At 38.8% G+C, this 17650-nt stretch overlaps 1 protein-coding gene across 3 annotated transcripts in view; it reads left to right on the top strand.

Moving 5' to 3' along the window:
- The window catches only part of FARS2 (phenylalanyl-tRNA synthetase 2, mitochondrial), a 290051-nt gene that overhangs the window by 59317 nt on the left and 213084 nt on the right, over nt 1-17650 (top strand). For all 3 annotated transcript variants that reach the window (XM_060774769.2, XM_060774770.2, XM_060774771.2), the window contains 2 exons: nt 15291-15491; nt 15983-16615. In XM_060774769.2, coding sequence (XP_060630752.2) covers nt 16031-16615 — 585 coding nt within the window. In that variant the 5' untranslated portion in view covers nt 15291-15491; nt 15983-16030. The remainder of the gene's footprint in view (nt 1-15290; nt 15492-15982; nt 16616-17650) is intronic.

The following is a 17650-nucleotide window of genomic DNA, read 5'->3' as shown; positions in this document are numbered from 1 at the left end:
GGAGATGTAAAGCCCAGCAAAATAGATTGAGGGAGCAGGATTTTATCAGTTCCTGGAGAAAAATGAGTTAAGTCTGCAATATACTTGAGGTAGGGATCTGCCACATCTATTCTCTGTCCCAGTCAGCAGCAGTGTCCCCCCATTTCTTTTTAGAAAGTTCCTAGGTTCCTCCTCCAGAGAGGGCCCTGCTGGAAACTCGCTTTCCCAGCAGCACTTGCATAGGGCAGGCATTGAAAAGTCTTTGAGTGCTCTCAAACCTTTGATCTCCCCCTTAAAGGAGAGGACCTTGGGGGTCTTCAAAGCACCTAGGGGATTTGCGTACACCTTCTCCTTCGATCCGGTCGAAGGTGGGGAGCTATAGCTCAACCTCGCTGCTCAGCACAGGTCCTCCCTGAGAGAGCTTTCCCTCAGCGAGGCTTCCCCGTCGCCATTCCCACCGGAAGTCTCTCTCTCTGTTTCTCAGCCAATAAAAAGCCTGGTCATGTCCATGCTCTGATTGGCTGAGAATGGACACAACTGGTGACTGCAATTCCCAGAAACTTCTCTCGAGGTTTGCCTTATTTTTTAAAAAATGTTATGGTTAAAATAATTTTTAAAAAATCAGTAGATTGGTGAATTGTTTTGAAACTTGGCAGGCCTGCAGTTGTAAATGGGTTGAGTCTTTAAAGTTTCCCATTGCTGCCAATGAGTCAAATCTTTGCCAAATGAAAATGGCAACACCCCTCCCTATTCGAGAAACTTCCCGATAAAGATAGTAAGGGGTCACCTGACAATGGACCCTGAAACGGCATGCCTTTTGGCCAAATTGCACACCTCTTCCATATAAGCAACACATAATTCATTTTAATAGAACAGTGCTGGCTGCTATTTCATTCCCAGTCTGAACTCAAGGGATTGATAATAAGGTCCCCAAAGACCTTGAGGTGTATCTCCTGCCAGACATGCCAGGCACAGGGAGCCCTCCCTCCCTTTATCCTACCAATAAAGAAAATAAACATGGGAGAGGGCATTCTTAACTGTTGCACCCCAATAGTGGAATGCCCATTAGAGGTTCAATTTGATGCCAAGTGAGTTACCAGTTTTTATTGAAGCTTTTGTGGGTAAATTTTGAAATGTTCCAGCTTTTTAACTTGTTGCCTAGCTTAGTATTTATTTGTCCTGTTTTATTTATGTTTATGTTTTTATCCATAGTTGTTTTAGTTACACACCTACATGAAATTTCGCAATAAAGAACAAGTGAGTACCTTATAATATTCAAGGTGCTTCCTATTTTTTTTTAAAAAAATGTGTGAGGATGTGTTCGTTCCATTAAAAATGTGTATAATGTCTTCCCCACCCATGTACAAGGCTAAAGTACTAGAAGTTCATGATGGATGAAATGGAGATGTGATCTTGTGAGAAGAAAAGATTGGTTGTAGAAACTGTTGTATATGCATCACCAGGACTTATGACAAGGATGGAAGATCTATAGGCATTTAGATGTTTTGGATGTCAGCTGCTGGAAGTTCCAGCCAGCATGACCAATGGCAAGAGAATTATGGAAGTTGTAGTCTACAAAAATCCAGAAGGCCAAAGGTTCTGCATACCAATTTGGGTTTTCCAGCTTTCAGCCATCTCTCTTTCATGTGAAACAAGCAAGAGGGCTCCTATTGGTGTTGACCGAATGTTAAATGATATACTCTCTGGGAAACATGAATAGATTAGATTAGGTTTTGAATTTGGCATTTGTATTGCATTCATTATAAGAATTCTCTAGGAAGAAAATATGTAATACCTGAAAAATAAAACACTGATCAAGCTTATTAATTAAATATGATCTTACATTCTGTAGAAGTATCATATTGGAGTTAAACAAAACAGTGTATACATTGCCTTTGTATGTGGGAGGTTTTTAAATAGCAGTAGATTAGTTATTTGTCAGGAGTAATTGTGTGTTCCCCTTGTGTCAAGGGATTGGACTGAATGGCCCTTGTGGTTTCTTCCAACTCTATGATTCTATGATTTTTTGTAACAATATTTTCTTGTCTTACCTTCTGTATCTACACACAGTATATATTGGAATATATACATACTCCACAAATAGTAATCTTTCAGTGAAGAAGAAATTTCTCCTATTTCAATGTGAGCATTTTTAAATGACTCCAATTCTATTACATTTTAAAATAACTGGCATATCCTTTTACTGATTTTTGTATGTTTTAAATGTAACTGGCTTTAATATTTCTAAACTGCCTTGAGTCCCAGTATGGGGGAGTGGGATATAAATGCATAAAATAAAGAAATACCATAATAACATAATTATCATCCGTATCACCAACAACAGTTGCTGTGATGAGAAAATGTGGGTGAATAGGGTTTATTTTATGGGACAACTAACACCTCAAATGTATATGATTGTGTTTTCCTATGCCACATTTCTTCTACCGGCCAACCAATGGCAGAGCATAGCTTTCCTTGAAGTTAATTCATAATGGTGGGGCTAATATGACATAATGCAAATAATAATAATAATAATAATAATAATAATAATAATAAGAAGAAGAAGAAGAAGAAGAAAGACAGAGAAATGCTCTTTGTGTGGAAGAGTATATTTTGAGATTTTAATTTGTGAACGGTTCAAAACTAACATTACTATCTTCCTTCTAGCTTTTACAAGCTGGCTGGAAGATGCAGAATTGCAAAAGAGAGCATCTTCAGTTCCACTCCCTCAGAAACTGAGATGACAACTATAGTCTCACGTAGCACTATAGACATTTTGGACCAAGCCGAGGCACGTGGACATCCGGAGCCAGCCTGCTATCTTTTGGATGATCTCCCAGACATTGTCTGCCGTAGCAGGGTCACTTTGGCCTTTTTTTCTAGAGCTGTTTTTATTCAGGAAGGGAGAAATGTGCTCCAAAGTCCTGCCTTTTTGTGGGCTGAGCTCTGTGCTGTGCTTGGGAAAAATACAGTATTCCTTTTCCCAAATATTCAAATAAAAGTTGTGAGCATGTTTTTCAAATCCAGGCTAATGGCTGACATTGGTTCCCATGCAGAGAGTTTAGAAGAATGTGTATCCCTTTTAAGAGATGATTTTCAGAAAATGTTTTGGAAATACAGAAAGTGACATGGAATTTGCATATGAAATTGTGCAAGTGACATTGCTGCTTCACTTTAGTAGCATTAATAGTCTGGTAAGGTAGTATAATTAGGACTGTTTATGTCCAGAAGGGTCTTAGGTGATTCCTTGTTATCTGAGTATGATGGCCTTCCAGTGTAGTGTCTTGGCAGTGGATAAATAGGGGACTGTGGAGCCCTATTTTTGATCTGCATGGTCTTCCACTGTGACGGCATCGGTGTCCAGGTGGAAGGTGGTCCCGGTCAGTGTTGACTTCCTCTTGGCACATTTCTCCCTTTCACCTTTCATTTGTGCTTCTTTGAATTCCGCAGAACTGCTGGTCACAGCTGATCTCAGTTAGAGCACTCAAGGGTCAGGGCTTCCCAGTTCTCAGTGTCTATGCCACCATTTTTAAGGCTAGCTTTCACTCCTGAAACCCCCATGAGTCATAAGCTTAAAAGTATTGACCCACCTTATGTAAAAAATGATTATTAAAGTCTAGTTTCAATAAGCCCGCATGCCATATTTTCTCTGTGTTAAAATGAAATTTAGCACTTGCAATTTATGTGTACAATTCACTTAAAACTGATAATTTCATACATCGTTTGAGTCTCTTTGGTTTTGGTATTTTAAAAAATTGAAAAAATATAGATTATTCTTTCTGGTATCCCATCAAAAGGTGCAACATGTAGTGTATTGGGCATTTTAGACTTCCGATTTATAGTGTTCTACATGTTTATTGGAATTGGGTGAAGCTTTGATTTTTCTTCTTTTTCCTTCCTAAAAGCAGTAGCTTGTTCATTCAGTTACTCATTGCAGATACTGTGACACAGTGTGTATAAAAATGTAAATTGGAGTCTGTTGTTAATTGATTTTAAAATACCAACTGATATCACAAGGTTATTGTGCAGCATCATTAAATTATGGCTGTAAAAATGTTAAGAAGCTGAAACTAAAAAGTGCTAAGTAAGCAAAAAAAGGCGCTATTAAAAAGCCATGCATAATACAGTGGCCCGAGTAGAAGTAACTGCCTTTGTTAATATTAATTATGAGAATTATTTTATATATCATTTTGTGCAGGTAATACACAAGTGCAGATGAGGGTGACAAAAACAACTGTCAGGGGATGAAAGCTAGAGAATTTTAGGGTTTAGGGGAAAGCAAGTAAGGGGTACTTAATAGTGGGGACCCTCTGACCTTGGGATCTAAGTAGGGGAGAATGTGAATGAATACCGTGCTATATTTCAGAACAAAACCACCTCTGAGTATTTCTTGCCTAGGAAACCTCTTCAGAATCCATGGGGTCACCATAATCCAAGGGCCATTTGAGGGCACATGCACACACAGATGACCAGAAACAGTAAGTAAGATAAAACTATCCATGGCTACTAGGTAGGATGGTTTTATATATTACTTACAGTAACAGGACAGTATATCTCTCAGTGCCAATGGATGGTCCTCCAGGTGGCATTGCTTATCTGTATTGTTGAAGGGAGGAACTAGTGGTGGGCAGAACTCGCATCTATTGGGGTCATAAAACAGATGTGCCATTGGGCCCCTAGTTCCTTTTAAAGCAAAGCCTGGAAGACTACCTCTGTTTTAGCTGTGTAGTTCTGTATGGCAATTTTTTTTCGTGTCAGGAGCCACTTGGGAAACTGCAAGTTGCTTCTGGTGTGAAAGAATTGGCCATCTGCAAGAATGTTATCCAGGGGATGCCCTGATGTTGTGATGTTTTACCATCCTTGTGGGAGGCTTATCTCATGTCCCCGCATGGGGAGCCGGAGCTGACAGAGCTCATCTGTGATCTCCCTAGATTTGAACCTGCAACCCGTTGGTCTTCAGTCCTTCCGGCACAAGGCTTTAATCCATTGTGCCACCGGGGGCTCCTGTGGCCCATTCCACCTCTACAATTCTATTATTATAACAGGAACCCAAAGGTATATTAAATAAGACCATGGAAACTCCATGGAGATATGAAGGACAAATCCACAGATCTTTGCACATCTCTTCTCCACACACCATCAATCCATTTTAAGGAATAGAAATAGAATCCAGTTTATGAAATAAAGCAACCCTGGGTGTATCTGCACTGTGGAATGAATGCAATTTCACACCACTTAAACTGCTATGGCAAGGATTGACCAGTCCTGACTGCTCCATTCAGGATGGATTTGTTTTCATTTGGGTTTATGAGACTTTCTGACACCACAAGTCCCTTTGCTTCATCCCAACAGTCCTCAAATATGTATTCCCACATATGGTTCTTTCCCATGTTGAATTAAATTATATTTGTATGCATGATGCACAATGGGTTAAACCCTTGTGCTGGCAGGACTGCAGTGGTTCGAATCTGAGGAGCGGGGTGGCTCCTGTCTGTCAGCTCCAGCTTCTCATGCAGGGATTATGAGAGAAGCCTCCCACAGAATGGTAAAACATCTGGGTGTCCTCTGGGAAACGTCCTTGCAGACGGCCAATTCTATCACCCCAGAAGTGACCTGCAGTTTCTCAAGTTGCTCCTGACATAGAAAAAAAGAACAAAAATAGAACAATCATAGCCAGGTGGCCACAAATAACGTGAAGGATTGGATATGCAGACCACCCATCCAACGAGGCAGGAGGAAATGCATGGACAGTTATGCCACTGTCACCACAATGATGTGTGTGCCATTAGTGGGGTCACTGCAACCTAGAAAATGTGGTGCTAAACATATATTTTTTGTCAGTGTAGACAAGCTTTTGCTTATGGATTTCCTGTTGTGAACAGAATGTCTTTCAGAAACATCTTTGCTATGACCCTTCTGATCTGATTCTTATGCTTTAATAATTTGGGAACTATCTCTCCCATTAAGGAGAGTGCTGGAAACAGATAGCAGTAGTAATTACTTACCTTTACACCATATTACTCCAAAGAATTGTTCTCTTGAGTCCTGTGTTCATTCACACAGGTGCATACTGGTTTACACTGAAACATACATATATTTGCAAGTGCCATTGAATTCAGTGGGACTTAGTGTTAAGTATGTTGTGTAAGATCATAATCTATATTTTTCTAAAATAACGTTTATTCTGATTATAATAAGGGCTTATTGTCAGCTATATCCATTCATAATTATTTTCTTTATCACCAGGAGTTCTTTATAAAACTAGAGCAGCACAGGAACAGAATTAAGGATGCCAAATGATTCGAAAGCCCTTGGATCACCCTATCTGGGCTTTGTGTCTTAAGTTGCTTGCTGCTTTGTATGGCAGCCAGCTTCCTTGCATAATTTCCTTGACAAATGGCTTGTTCATTAATATTTCAGCCCTTCTCCTACCAACTGGTAGAAGCCGTTGTGCCTTAGGCTGCAAAGTACTGTTCCTTCTGCCCAAACATTCTCATATTTTCTTTTTCTTTTCGAAATGCTATGTTAAAACCAGTGACAGACAAATGGGAGCTGGTACAATTCAAACTCAGGATAACTCTTTTTAAAAAAAGAAATACAACTGCATGTACATTTACTGAGTGTAGCCTGGAGGTGTAATGTAACAAAAGGTAAAATAAAAATCAACAGCAGTGCTGTATATATATATGTTATTGGAGCACCCTGACCTGAAAACTATACACTGAATTGTGAAGTACAATGTATGAAAGAGCTTGGTTGTCTGTTTCTTTTATGGCTTGTTTTTTTTTTTTTGAATTTACATAATGTTTTCTCATTGTTGTTTGTACTCTCTCTAAGAAACATGATTTTGTACTGGCTGTACTATGAAAGCACAAGAATTACTTTGCTGGATCCATACCCAAAGATAATTAATTTCTGAATGTTCCCAAGCAGAGTATGATAGCAGTGATCCTTGTTGGTTGCTGCTAGTGTCTGGAAGTCAAAGGACTAGTGAATGATTAATAACAATAATAATTTTATTTATTTATCGCATCAGGAGCGAACCAAACAATTGTATTGTATTAAAAAAACACAAAGTTTGCAAATTTGGCATTCTGTTAAATGTCCTTTGACCAGTAGCTGGCCATTTGGAGTGCCTCTGGTGTTGCTATAAGAAGGTCCTCATTGTGTATGTGGCAGGGCTCAGGTTGCATTGTAGTAGGTGGTCTGTGGTTTGCTCTTCTCCACACTCACATGGCAAAATGGTACAATTTATACACAAGAATGTTTGAAGGGAATGCTCTCCTTATGGAAACTGGGCTGAGGATTGAAGTCTCTTGGAGGGACCCTCCTTTGTGACCAAGCAGTAAAGGCAATAGAGTGAGGAGGCCCTTCTCTATTGTGGCATCATAGTTGTAGAATGCCCCTTCTTCCAATTAGTAGTGACATTGATTTCATTTTGTACCGAGTTATAATATACAGTTGGGTTTGTTGTTTTTTTTAAAGTGTTTTAACTTGTTAAATATAGCCACCCCTCCAGATAGAGATGAGGGTTCGGGGCACAGGACCTCCTTGAAAATGAAACATTGCAAGTAAAGAAATTGCTTTTTTTTTTACTTGAGAAAACACCTCTCTAGGAATTTTTTGGTTCTGCCCCTCATTGTCCCCTGTAAAGAAATTGTTAATTAATTTTATTAAAAGCTGATTTAAACAATCTTTTGGCGGGGGGTGGAGGCTTTATTCAGTCATCCCACTGCTGCCACCAAATGTAAAGAGATGTAGTTTTTGTTACTAGCAATCCCACACGCTGACACCAAAATGTAAATAGTTTCTTTACTAATAGTTCCAAATGCTGTATAACCAATTGTAATGGATTCTGATTTAAAATGACTTAGATGTTTGGAGGCTGTAGAGGCTTTGCCACCAAACTCTGTATTCTGAGGAAATTTACTTTGAAAACTGGCTACCACCACACTTAAAAGAAATGTTCAGTTTTTAGTTTGGCAAGAGGATTTAAATAAACTGGAATGTGCTGGATTCGCACTCAGGGCTCTGAACTCTGAGGTAAATATCACTGAGAGTCTTTTAAAATGTCACTGCCACCAAACTTAAAATTGTGCTTCTCTAAAACTGCTATGGAACTATTTCACGTAGAAGCACTCTTGAGACCATTGTTGTTTAACAAAGAACAAAGTTGTTTATTTGTGTGAACTTCAACAATACAGGCACTTAAGCTTAGCGGTTGCAATAATGAGTTGGAGCGTATGGTTACTTTAAAACAGTTCAAGACTTAGTTCCAAAAACAATTCTTCACTCCCTCCTTTAAGAAACTAGCAGACTTCCCTCTGGCTAGGATTCTTAAAACTCCAGACAGTCCTTTCCCTTGGATCTGTCTATACTCTATACTAGCTATTCTTCCTAATAGTTATCTATCTCTACTAACTGACCAACTCTGGCTTCTATAACTTCTCTTCTCCTAACACTCCCAAAACCTAATCTTTTTCAACACACCAACCCTGACTCTCTTCATCGACACACAGATCCTGACTGAACTGTCAGATTTTAAAACGCACATTTTAAGGCATTTTTCCTGCACTCTAGCAAAGCTTCGCCCACTCTCTCTCCCAGCCAGTTACAAAGCTTCTCCACATTTCCCCTCAGGCTGCTCCTAAGCTCCGCCCCCACTAGGAAATGGGTACTCTAAGATGGCTGCCTACATGCACCATCTGACAAAAAGGTTGCCAAATTTCTAGGGCCTACTTCCTGAGCTTTTCCCTAGCCTAAAAGGTAGGCAATTCATCACACCCCTCAAATGGCTGATGGGGGTCATCCTGATCTCTCTGTGGAGATTCTTTTTTTATAAGAATATATATATAGAGAGAGAGAGAGAGAGAGAAAGAGAGAGAGAGAGAGAGAGGGAGGGAGGGAGGGGGCGGCAAACAAATGTGAGAGGTAGAAACAATTCTTCATAGACCCCAAGTTAATGCTGATTTTTAAAGTTTTTTTAGAAAAGGAATCTTAAGTGCAAAGAACAACCTTGATAGTAATTTTAATGTATTTTAATTGCCTTTTCTAGGATTTGTGTCTAAAATCGCTAATTTCTATTATTAATATAATTAGGTTTATTCAGTATTTGCTCCTCATTTTCCCCCCTAATTTCTCTTTTGTCACAAGTTTATGGTTATTATTTTTGTATTTATCTGATATTTTAAAATGTTTGTATTTGAGTTGGGCATTGAATGTTTGTCTTTCTTGTGTGTAAACCACCTTGCATTCTCTTGGGGAGAGATAAATAAAGCTGTTGTTGTTGTTATTGTTGTTGTTAGTAGTAGTAATTAGAAACCCTAAAACACTACCATAAATGAATGAGTTCTCCGTCCCAGAAGATAAATGAAGCTTCTGTTTTGTAATGGGAGCCCATGAGATTGGGCAAGTCTGTGAAAAGAAGGTCTTTGCTCATTCTAAGTGTCTGTTTAGTATGTCTTGTCTGTATTTTCTTCATTCCTGGTTTGACTTTATCAAACTACAGCTTGTGACCTGGAGCCAGGAAGCAGGTCGTTGCTGGCTAGCACAATGTTTGAATTTTTTCTCTCCCTTGTCTCTTGGCTGATTACTGAATGGTGTTAGAATTCTTTGCTGTATGGAAACAGGATTTGCAACTTCTTCAAGGTTCATGTCTCTCTACAATGATTTAGTGTAGAAAATAGAGACTATGCATTTCACTTTTTCCTGTCTGTCAGGTTTCTCATCCTTCAACCTCTCCAATCATTTTGTCATTATTCTTAAAATATGTACCCCATAAGAAGATGAAGAAACATTTTCAATCCAGAGACAATATTACAACCATTTGGCTGCAAATAAGCCCCAGTGAACTGAATGGGATTTTTAAATAGATGTATAAGGATGCACAAATTAAAATGACAATTATTTTTGCACATTCAACCGTTTCCTGTAGAACAAAATTTTTTGAGTATTTGAGCCATGGTTTTATATGGTGAGTATATTTTAATAAACAGACCAACAAATAAATGTGAGAGGCAGTCTTTTAGAAAGCCAAGTTTGCTGATACAAATGCAAATGAAAGGGTGATATGACTTAGTCTATGAAATTTTATGGTATCAACTTCATTTAACCTCTGAAGTTCTAGAAGATCTCTTTGCATACTGATATTCCAGAATAACACAGCTATGTCTTTGTGCCCAGTGAGGGCTCCGTGTGCTCAGTGTTGTTGGGTGAGGGATTGCCATGGTTAAATTGTTCTAAGTGGAAAACATGGTCAGTCTGCAAAGATTTAAGAAATTGGCAAGATATGTATTCTTTGCCAATGTGCGGACGTAAGAATTCTTACAGGGCTATCAGTACTGAATGCCTAGGAATCCCTTCACCCCTAGCAAATTCTTCACAGCCACATTATCTTGCTTTCTGCCTAGGGATATTAACTAAATACATCATTTTGGCATATCTTCCGAGAATTGCAGATTTCAAACAAAATGAAAGAGACTCAGTGGAACTGCAACTGAAATGTAAATGTAATACTGATGACTTCTTCTATTAAAACATGTTTTGGGCTTTCCAACACTCACAGAGAAAATTGGTGGTTATAAAATAACCACATTTCACAAATGTAGTTTATATCCTAATGTATATCTTTTCCTTTTCTCCAGACTTTCTGTTTTAATGAACTATAGGAGTAATCACTGCTTTCCATAGATGAATAAATCAGAAATGTAAGTTGTTTAGAGCTTGCATTTTTGTGAGGGACTGGCGGATACAGCTGAAATGGCACTTAAATATAATGGAATAATTGCTATGTACCCTTGTGACACTGATTCCAGTTTTAAGTTGAAACATGGAATCTGAAATTTTCAGCATTTCTGCAACTTGAACAGTTCAGGCTAGGGATTGAACAGAAATTCAACAATCCCTAAATAAACTTAGCTAGGAAGAGAATTGGCCACATCAAAAATTTCCACAAATTGTGGGAACATTTTTTCCTTCTGGCACAACTCAAACTGCACACTTTTTGTGAACTACACACACGTTTGAGAAATTCTACAGCTTTGCAGTGAAAACTTGCAGAAAACTGTACATCTTGTCTGTTCTCTATGGGCTTTTGGCATGCTGATCTTGCTTTTTTTGTGATGTCATGGCAGTGGGAGATAGGAGAACCCTCACATCTTTCCATACTATATTGATTGGTACAAGTAGAGAGAACTGCACCTTTGATCCCAAGAAGAGACCTGATAGATCCAACTAAATGTCTGTGTTAGTCCACTAGTTTGGATACCTCTAAGACAGTGGTTCTCAACCTGTGGGTCTTTTGGCCTTAAATTCCTATAAAATCCCAATAACTGGTAAACTGGCTGGGATTTCTGGGAGTTGTAGGCCAAAACACCTGGGGACCCACAGGTTGAGAAACACTGCTCTAAGAAGTCCACAAACAGGATGTGAGGGTACTCGTACCTTTCTGCTCAGCCACAGATAGTGGAAGACATACTATTTATTATAAGTTATATATAGTTATCATGATTGAAGACCATTGATCACTCTATTCACCATATTTTACCTGATTTTCTGTAAAACATATCTATGTAGGTAATTATCACTATGCCTACATCTTGTGGCAGGGACTCAGCTGATTATGCTTTATGTACAATGCACTTAAAATAATAGAATCATAGAGTTGGAAGAAACCACATGAGCCACCTAGTCCAACCCCCGGCCATGCAGGAAAATCACAATCAAAGTATCCCTATCAGATGACCATCCAACCTTTGTTTAAAAGCTTTCAAGGAAGGAGCTTCCACCACACTCCAGGCAGATAGTTCCACTTTCCACTTGTTGATAGCTTTTTTGAACTGTGGTGCTCAGAATTGGACACAGTATTCTAGGTGAGGTCTGACCAAAGCAGAATAGAGAGGCACCATGACTTCCCTCTATCTAGACACTATACTCCTTTTGGTGTAGCCCAAAATCCTGTTGGCTTTTAAAGTTGCTGCATCACACTGTTGGCTCATGTTCAACTTGTTGTCCATGAAGACTCCAAGATCTTTCTCACATGGCCTGTTGTCAAGCCAAGCATCACACATTCTGTATCTTTGCATACATTTTTTCTGCCTAAGTGTAGTATTTTACATTTGTTCTTGTTGAAATTCATTTTGTTAGTTTTGGCCCAGCTCTCTAATCTGTTATGGTTATTTTGAATTCTGCTCCTGTTCTCTGGAGTATTAGCTATTCCTCATAATTTCGTGTCATTTGCAAACTTGATAAGCACACCATCTAAACTGGCATCCAAGTCATTAATAAAGATGTTGAATTGTACTGTGCCCAGGATTAAACCCTGCAGCCCTCCACTAGTCACTTTTTGCCAGGATGAGGAGGAACCATTGGTGAGCACCCTTTGAGTTTGGTCGCTTAACCAATTATTGGTCCACCTAATAGTAGCATTGCCTAGCCCACATTTGACTAGTTTGTTTTCAAGGAGGTCATGTGGAATTTTGTTGAAGGCCTTACTGAAATTGAGATATACTACCTCCACAGCATTCCCTGCATCTACCAAGCTTGCAACTCTATCAAAAAAAAGAAATAAGATTAGCCTGGCATGACTTGTTTTTGAGAAATCCATGCTGACTTTTAGTAATCACAGCATTCCTTTCTAAGAGATTACAGACTGTCTCCTTAGTGATCTGCTACAGAATCTTTTCTGGTATTGATATCAGGCTGACTGGATGGTAATTGTTTGAATCCTCTCACACCCCCCCCCCCCCTCTTTTTGAAGATAGGGACAAAATTTGCCCTCTTCCAGTCTGCTGGGATTTCTCCTGTTCTCCAAGAATTCTCAATTATTACCAGTGGTTCTGAAATGACTTCTGCTGGTTCCTTCAGTACTATTGGATGTAGTTTGTCTGGCCCTGGAAACTGAAATTTGTTTAGAGTAGCCAGGTATTCCTGAACTACTTCTTTACCTATTTTGGGTTGCATTTTCCCTATTACCTCATCCGTTCTGTATTGCTCAGATTGAACCCCGATCTCCTTTTGGGAGAAGACTAAGGCAAAGAAGGTGTCGAACAGCTCTGCCTTTTCCCTATCCCATGTTAGCATTTCACCACCTTCTCCGCATCCTACCATTTCCTTTTTCTTCCTTTTTCTACTGACATAATCAAAGAGCCCCTTTTTATTGGTTTTAATCTCTCTGGTAAGCCTGAATTCATTTTGTGCCTTAGCCTTATGAACCTTTTCTGTACATATGTTGGTTATTTGTTTGAATTCCTCTTTGGTGATCCCCCCCCCCTTTCTATTTCTTGTGCATGTATTTTTAAAATCTTAGCTCGTGTCTATTTTTTTCTTGAATCTTTTGTTACTGAGGTTCCTCAACATATTTGGGTGGTTTAATTGGGCAACCCTGGACCAAGGAATTATGGAAAAAGTAAGAAAAAATCTATTCCTGATCTGCTACTTAGAATTACATATACAGTTATGCATCTTTATTGTAACCTCTTAGATCCAGAATCCCCAAATAAAAAATCAACAATTCATGACCCTAAATCGGATAACTCCGGTAATCCCATCCAAAGTAGATAATCAACAGTTGAATGATAAATCAACATTTAGATGAAACTTTCACTTCAGTCTGATTTGGATTGGATTTTAAATTTAATTTTGGCCATGGGGGATTTTCCAAAATAAGCAAAAACCAAGCAAGGTGGTGTAGTAGAGAGATAGCTCTGTTGGAGAACAAAAATAAATGTCTTTGAATCTTATATTGTTCGTAGATATAATTCAGTGATAAACTGCTGATGTAAAATCACCCCTTATGCATGGCAATATTTAATATTTCTGCAATTTCTCAGAATTCTAGCAGTGTATGGAGGCCACACACTGCCCATTCCTGAGGTATATCCCATTTCAGCAAGAACACATTTAGATAATCAAGTTTACCATTGACTTGAGTATTTACAGACTTATGCCCACACAAAGCCTTATGTCCATGCTAAAAAAAGTGTAGCTAAGTTGTTAATCAGCTTGGTAACTGTCCAATTTTAGCAATTTTAGCATGTGTTTGTTATTTTGTTTTCAGCATATGTTGTGCTGAGGAGAGTTCTCTATTTGCATGCAAGAACTTTGTCAGAGCATACAAAGAAGGTAGCCCTCCTGTCTTGATGTGTTTCCATAGCATTTTAGAATTTGTCTATTAAAGTATTTTTGGACAGAAGGAAGGAAACAACCATCTTAAAAGGATTTGGGTTTAAACTGTCAGTTTAGAGAAATTGTATATTTAACAGTCCATCTGGACACCATCAGCAAAAATTTCCAAGACATGGTATGGTGCATATGTACTACTGTAAGCATTTGTGAAGAGATTACTGTTTTTAGTTAGGTTTAGTTATCAAGGTCCAAGTTGTAGGGAATGTATCTGATTTGAAGGTGCAAATTGTAGAAAATGCATCTGATTTGAAAGTTGTCCAAGAAGCTCTAAAAGTGGAAGTACCTGTACCTTTGAGGTATGAGCTTTGGTGGTGGCCCAAAGATACTTACTACTTATATGCAATCCTTGATTTCTAGAAAGATGTTTTAATTGATGTACAATTGACTTTCCTTTCTGCAAGTGGAGAAATCTAACAGTAGACATACAATCCTCCTCTCTGCTTCTGCTCGGGTCAAGTCAAGTCTCAGAGGACACAGGAAGTAGAGGTTCTCCCACCATCAATTCTCTTTTGCCATTTTTGCCAGATTGCTTTGTTGATGATGGAACATACAGAGACAAATAGTCCTCTGTTGCTGCCATTTCTAATCTTCTGTTGAAGTTCAGCCTGTGATTGTGTTTCAAGATCAAGGTGCTTTGGATGTGTGGAATGATGTCAATGAGGTTCAAGATGGCAATGGTTTGGTCAATGATATTGATGCAGAGAATGACATAGAGAGTATTTTCCTATGGGAATGTTCCTACAGGGTATAGGGATGATGGTTTACTCCCTGAATTGCTCCCAGAGAGTTCCCACCAACTGTTCTTGTGACAGTGGTGGGAGCAAGAGGAGGGCCTCCTCGCCAAATTTTAGAGCCCGCACCAGTTCATAGGGAGAGATGTGATCACAGAGATAGGCAGGGCCTGAACCGTTTAGGGCTTTGTAGGTCATAACCTTCACCTTGAATTGGAACCGGCGACTTACTGGCAGCCAGTGGAGCTATTTTAATAGGGGCATTGTTAGAATCTATTTTCATTCGAGCTTCACATCCTAGTCAGCAGTTTTGTCATTTCTCCATGAAACATAGTATTTTGATCATCGTCATTGTTAATCAACATTCACTTTATTTACTTGTTTGTCTTGCCACAGTAATTAACCAGCAAACTCTTGCTGAAAGATAGAAGAGTATACAGAGATTCCCCTTGAACTATTGCCAACGTGAAGCATTATCACCATTTTCCAAGACCTTCTGTTGAATAATATTGGAAGACGTGTGTTTGTCATCTCTTGTTTGTCAACATGGTTTAGAGGCAGGTTCTTTGCGTGCCACTGCTGCCGCTGCCTATTCAGGTAAGTGCACTTTGGTTTGGGTTAATTGGGAAGTGAGAAATGACTATACAAAGCTGTCCTTCGCTGCAGTAGAGCATTGGTTTGTTCTGTTAAGCATCATTTGTTCCCTTAAACTTTCATCTATATCCCAGTTCACCCATTTATTAATAAAAATGTATAGAGTTCCTTCAACTGTTATACATCAACTGACTTTCTTTCTAAGCATAAACCTGTTGGGTTAGTAGTGTTTTCTCCCCCACAAACACTGGTTACAGAAGGTCTCCAGATGTGAAAGAATAATTAAACCAATCCTTCCCATAAAAAATCTACAAAAACTCTTCTACCGTTAACCTTACTCCATGAGAAATTGGAAGACATCACACCCATGTGGTAGAAGTTTCAAAAGCAGCCTCTTGTGGTTACTTGTTCTAAAGATTATATATTTTGAACCTAGATATTTATAATGTCTACACAGCAGTGATCATTATTTGTATTTTATTCCTTCCCCTCAGCCTCCAAAGCACACTGTGAAGGCTGTATTCTGAAATTCAATTCCAAAGATGGCGTATGGCATAATGGTTTCACGGTGGAGACTTCAAGGAATAATAGCTTCCAGTTTTAGCCATATGTGGTGCCGAAGTATAGTTTCAGATATTTCCGCCAGCATTTCTACTCCAGACACAGTGGAGGTCCTTGGCAAATCCTATGTTCTGGATGACTTCAGCAATATGACGAAGAAGATTATTTCCAAAGTGGGGAAGAACCTACACAACCAAAGGCATCACCCTCTGTGGCTGATCAAAGAGCGTGTGAAAGATCATTTCTACAAGCAATATATTGGACGTTTTGGAACACCTCTGTTTTCCGTATACGATGATTTTCCTCCAGTGGTCACAGTAGAGCAGAACTTTGATAGGCTGCTCATTCCAAAAGACCATGCCAGTCGGCTTAAAGGAGATAACTACTACATAAATCGCTTTCACATGCTAAGATCTCACACATCTGCTCACCAGTGGGACTTGATACACTCCGGACTTGATGCCTTTTTGGTAGTAGGAGATGTTTACCGTCGTGATCAGATTGATAACACTCACTACCCAGTCTTCCACCAGTTGGAAGGAGTCCGGCTCTTCTCAAACCATGAGGTAAGAATTGTTTTCAACTTTTTGAGCACTTCTGTAAGCTAAGAGAGGCTGTCATCGTGGGCTTTGGCAATCACAAAACAGCAGTTTTAAAGAAGCAAACTGATAAAGCAAAAAAATATATAATAGGCAAAGCTGGAAACTTAATTTCAAAGTGTAAACTTGTTTTATGAACCCATATAACTTCTGATAGGGGTATTACTTGAAACCATGTAGATGTATTTTGTACAACGGACTTCTCCTGAGATGGGAGAATTTATAATGATTGTTGGTTTTACTGATGGGTCTGTGGACCGTAATAAAATTGTTGCTGTTGTTTTATGAACCCATATACTTCTGCTCCAAATAAAAAAAGACAGTAATGCTACTTTTAAATGCTTTACTCATGCAGAATGCCAGCATCTCTCTTCATTCATTCATTCCCTTTGAAATCTAAGCATCAACCAAGAAGGACTGAAAAGCTGGTTGGAGATGTTAGTTAAAATGTTTTTCAGATGCCAGAAGACCTCTTGTTACTATCACAAAAAGTTTACCAAAATTATTGATTGAAGTGAAATCTGAAAAAATTAGGTCATATAGAAAAAAAATCTTATCTGTATTTTCTCAATATATTAGGTAAAAATATAAAATCATTTACAACATTGATTAATATACATAAACATAACATTAAAATAATTAAAATCAATAAAATGTCAGGTTAAAATTGACTAGGTATGGCTGATGGAAAAGATACCATATTTATTGTCATAATACTCCCCCTTTTTGGGGTTCTGTTTTTGGACTTTTTGTATTTTTTGCATAATAATTGCAACCTTACCTGCACGCCTGTCCCATAGAGCAGCCCCCTGTACCTCCGAGGGATAGACGCGCAGGTGGGTGAGGGTGTGAGAGCTACGCCTTGCTCACCCATACATAATACTTGGAACCCCTCTTTTTTGAAGGGGGGAAAGTGCAACTATGATGCATGAAATATAGTAGATCTTTTGTTGTTTTAAAAAATTCAGACATTATGTTTAGCCGATGAAGCCGATGGAATAG

The sequence above is a fragment of the Anolis sagrei genome, chromosome 4 (assembly GCF_037176765.1).
Source record: "Anolis sagrei isolate rAnoSag1 chromosome 4, rAnoSag1.mat, whole genome shotgun sequence".
Taxonomy (NCBI): Eukaryota; Metazoa; Chordata; class Lepidosauria; order Squamata; family Dactyloidae; genus Anolis; species Anolis sagrei.
This window is presented reverse-complemented; position numbering and strand designations above follow the sequence as displayed.